General features: G+C 45.5%; 1 protein-coding gene across 2 annotated transcripts in view; it reads right to left on the bottom strand.

The window, feature by feature from the left end:
- trpc7b (transient receptor potential cation channel, subfamily C, member 7b) overlaps window positions 1–5,000 on the bottom strand; it is a gene marked incomplete at both ends in the record, with an annotated part of 91,976 nt that overhangs the window by 33,928 nt on the left and 53,048 nt on the right. For both annotated transcript variants that reach the window (XM_083652330.1, XM_083652331.1), the window contains one exon: window positions 2,338–2,554. In XM_083652330.1, the coding sequence (XP_083508456.1) occupies window positions 2,338–2,554 (217 nt within the window). The remainder of the gene's footprint in view (window positions 1–2,337; window positions 2,555–5,000) is intronic.

The following is a 5,000-nucleotide window of genomic DNA, read 5'->3' as shown; positions in this document are numbered from 1 at the left end:
GAGCCGTCATAGTGTGTTGCCAGCGGCATCCCTGATTGGTTGGTTACGTTGTCAACTATGAGGCAGGTCCCTGATTGGCCCGTGGACTTTGCAAAAAGTGATGCAAAAATCACTGGGGGCGGGCTGGAGGGCAGACTGATCTGCAGAGCAAAACAGAATGCGAGTTCAAGTGATCAGGATGGCTTTCCAGGCTATATTCACACCCCCACAGCTCACATTAACCTCTACATCGCCCTCTAGCTTATCTTTAGGACACAGCAAGGCTTCTGTGTCAACTAACTCAGCAGCATGCGCTGCACCCAACCTGCAAACTTCTATTTGATCTTTGGTAGATAAAAGAGAATGAGTCACTGTATTGCCATAACCTTGCTTTTCCTCCACCTTATCGTCTTAATTTTTTTACTCTACTTCAAATCAAAATGTGGGTGATAAATTGCAGCCACTCTCCCTGTGGCACTTGATTTATGAGAAAGGGAAACGAAAGAAACAACAATAATCAGGATTAGCCTCAAACACTTGGCTTATGGCTCATTTCCACCACATATAACAGCACAGTACATCTGGTCTTACTCGTCTCTACTTGATATAGACTCTGTTTCCATAGCAAGTTTACTCGCCTCCGCCCACACCTGGTCATCATAGCGACCGCATATCTCTCCTCCGCCCATAGCCGAAGCCCATAGCCGAAGTAGGCTATAACGTATAACGTTAAAATTAAATCCATACACGGAACTTTTAAACTGTTTATGAAATACTGGTGCCTCTAAATAACCTACAGTGTACATGGGCAAATGTGAGGATCGGCCAGGAGAATGGATATCACTTTGTTGTTACTCAAACTCGCATGCACTGCGCGGGGGACGGGAGTTGCGCTACGGGCAGAAGGGAAGCCTCTACCCCGGTGTCAACTCACCAGGCAAGACGGCGGCTTCACTAAACCCCCACCTCCGGCCTAGCGGAGCCGACGTTACACGCAACTACAAAGGGCTTCCCGAGGAGCGGACTTTTTCTCTCTCAAAACAATTGAAAACCACCGCCATGTTAAAGCTGAGCAGGAAGATCGATTTTATTTCACCAGAGCCGAAGGCAGCAACACAAAAGACTGATGGAATGGAAATAACAAAAGAGAAGGTAAGCCCCACTAAACTGGTATCCAGCATTGACAGTCAGTAGATACAGTAAACACGATTCTGCCTGACCAATCAGGCGTCTGCAGTGTTTTCACGTCACTGTATGGTACCGGGTTCACAGCGCTGGAACCTCAACAAAGCAGGGACCAAAACTAGCACGACTCAACGCCGACTCAACCCGGGTTGTCCACGTTTTTGATCGGTGGAATGAGACAAAAAAGCGAGAGGAGCTGGGCCGCGCTGATACCAGCGGTGGAAATGGGCCATTAGTCCTTCCCATGGCCAGCCCGGATTCGACTCCCTTTGCCACATGTCATCTCTTTGCCTTTCCTGTCTGCTTACTGTCCTGTCCAATCTATCTATCTATCTACAGTATCTATATAAAAGGGAGCATGTGGGCAATGTTTCTCTGTTTCTCTCAATTTTTGTCCCACTGATGATGTCATCAGTGATGTCATAAAGTCCAGGCATTGTAACATCACTGATTATGTCATCTGTGATGTCATGAAGTCCCAGAAGTGATGTCATCAGTGATGTAAATTGCGCAATTGTGCATTGTGACATCACTGGTGATTTCATAGGCATTGTGACATCATCAATTATGTCATAAGAGCAATTGTGATGTCATCAGTGATGCGAAGTTGTGACATCATCAGTGATGTCATAAGAGCACAGGAGCCACAAAGCGGTCTAGCTGCGTATGTGAGCTGCAGGGCCAGCTCGGCGAGCTGCATAAAGACAAAATGACCCTCAAAAATCTTTAAAAAAAGGGGAAATACTGATAAGGCCTTTATCTTGGTACTGTACTGTCAAATCCATATTGATGAAAAGCAAAAATAGATAAGCACATAGATTTTTGCCCTAACCTTGTCATAATCAATGTTATTTTTTTATCATACACTTGCAGGCGTTTATCTGCCTTGACACCACTCATCTACACTGAGCTCATCTACTTCCCATTTGCATTTTAATTGGCTGTAACTCACTGCATACATGTTTGTTAATGTTTTAATATTTTTAGGCTCCATGTTTTTCATCCTGCCATTACCATCATGCTCTTATGGCTCCAAAACCTTCTGAATTCTTAGCTTAGCCTGCAGAACAGCCTAGGAAATCAGCTTGAATCAAACATTCTTACACAAATGTGGATCCCCAGGGATGAATTTCAAAACTAATTTCAAAACACTGGCGCAGTGTTGAGACTCACCCAGCACCCACTTCATGATCAGCATCTCGGTCCAGGAGAACTGCGTGGTCTTGACCCTGAACACCTGGCGCGGGTGGTCCGTGATGGTCTCATTGGGCAGGTTCTTCACACCCTCGAAGCGGTCAGAGGCGTTGATGACCAGCAGACCCAAGAAGATGGTGAAGGAGACGGCGTGAGCCACGAATTTCATGAAGGGGCTTCGCAGGATCTGACCGAACTGGGAGTGGAAGGTGGGGGAAAGTGTCAGATAAATATTCTGTTACAGCAGTGGTTTAGAAAAGCTAGGTATGGACCTAAAGGTGGGTTGTAGGTGGGTTAAAAATAGTATTATGTGGTTATGGTTATGGTTATGGTTATGGTTATGTCAAAGCCCTCTCATGTCTCTGCAATGCATGACAGCACAAACACAGAAGACATTTTTTGCTGTTAGTCACTCAGTTTCTAGGTCTTTGGATCATGCTGAAAGTATCAGTTTCACTTTTAAGTTCTTTGCAGTGAAAACTAACTGTAAAACAACACTAACTGTAGACAATTAAAATACATCTATTCTTATTTATGGAGATGACTCAGTGTTTTGCAAGTCCCTCAGCAGACAACACTGTTGTAATTCATGGATACGCTTAGCTATTGATCACTTTTATGGTGAGATAATGCCAGTGTAAGCAGACAACAGCCAGACAATGAGCACCGTTGATGGAAATGCACCATATGGAGAGAACGTTATGCAAAAGAAAGTGATGCACAAGATGGTGCCTGACATGTACATGGAGCTTACACGCACACGCACAAAAACATGCAGACACACACATGAAACACACATGCTTGCACACAGAAATGTACACACACTACACACACTTTTAAACCCATCCAGACATTTGCCACTCTCTAAACCCGCTGTGTTCGATATTAACAACCCATAGGGTGCCTCTGCTCTCCGTGTGCACGATAACACACCAGATCAAATAGCTGTTCGCGTTCCTCAATCCTCACACACCGCTAGAACATGGGGGGGAAGGAGGGGGTGTCAGAACAATCTTAACCTCGCAAAACCTCCAAATCTCCTCTTGCCCCCGGAAGGCATCTGTGTCCTTCATTTATCTCATTGGCAGTGCAGATAACTGCTGCTCCAAACCTCGACTAATGTGATGGTCCACGCAGATCAGGCGCGCTGCTCTGCCAGGATTACAGCCATACGGCCCCCGCGGGGTCTCCCTTTCCTTTTTATCAGCGTGACACTGCTGAGAGCCCATCTCCTCTCTCTCCTCCGCTCCCCTCCCCACGGGGGAACGCCGGTGGCCGGCAGCAGGCGCACGCAGGGTTAATAAACGAGCTTGGGTGTAAGATGGGAATCCCACAGGGCTGCTGCGTCTTGTATTATTTTCCTTCATCTATTCACCTGGGAGACTGGAGCCTGACACACACCAGGATGTATGAGCCGGGCGGACGGGCCTCGGCTCAGAAAGCTCGGCACACCACACACACGCACCACACACACACCACACATACACACACACGCACCACACACACACACACACCACACACACACACCAATGAACATGAAGGGAGACGACATGCTGACTCGCATACACACTCGGATACACAAGCCTATTTCACGTCATCGAATTCTGTCTCTGTGTTGTAAATTACAAATTAGCCTCAGGCAGTCAGCCATAAGCTATCATCATCTAATCACATATATCTAGACAGCTTCCTTGTTTGTGCATTTTTGTCTTTCTTTCTTTCTTTCTTTCTTTCTTTCTTTCTTTCTTTCTTTCTTTCTTTCTTTCTGTTTAGTTTATTTAGCACAGCAGAAGAAAGCAACAAGCAAATACAGAAAACAGTGGATAGAGCTGCTAGGAGAGACGGGAAGCCCAGAGGGCTTATACAGAGTCCTCTGCCACGTGATAAAAATAAATAAAAATAAACTGTCTCTCTCTCTCTCTCTTTCGTCAATACAGTTTATTGAATCAGTTAGCCATCAAACTCGCCCTATCCCTTATTTAACCCTATATCATCAGCAGCACCACAGATATGTTAATCAGTCTGATTCCATTACTCCCTGCCAGCTCATATGTGGATGCTACAATCTCAGTGCTGCCAGGGTAGAAGGCATATGGAGTACATGTATTCCCCCGGTGTTCAATAGGTCATTGAGATGATATCATGGATGATGGATATGTTGGGATCCAGCTCTGTGTATCTATGTATTGATCAGATTGATTGAACCATGTGGCGACCGGTGTTTGAACCTCCCGAGGGACGGAGGCAAACAGGGAAAGATCTGAGGAGGGAAAGAAAGATGCAGAGAAGCGAAAATATATTTTGTTTGCGCGCGCGCACACACACACACACACACACACACACACACACACACACACACACACACACACACACACACACACACACACACACACACACACACACACACTCTGAAAGTATGGTATTAATTAAATGAACAGTAAGGATTTGTTCAAACCCTCTTTCTCTAAGCTAACATGTAGTGACAGGGATTAGATATAAAATGCAGTGTAAATGTCAGTAGAAGCTGGTAATTTTCTTGGCAAAGGTCTCCTGTTTAAAGGGATATGCCAACATTTTGGGAGATTCGCATATTTGCCATATTGCAGACAGTAAATGGAGAATGTGGATGCCTTTATCGTCAC

This window comes from Poromitra crassiceps, assembly GCF_964638095.1.
Source record: "Poromitra crassiceps genome assembly, chromosome: 15".
In the NCBI taxonomy this organism is placed as follows: domain Eukaryota; kingdom Metazoa; phylum Chordata; class Actinopteri; order Beryciformes; family Melamphaidae; genus Poromitra; species Poromitra crassiceps.
Note: the sequence above shows the minus strand (reverse complement) of the source record. Positions and strands in the feature narration are given on the sequence as shown.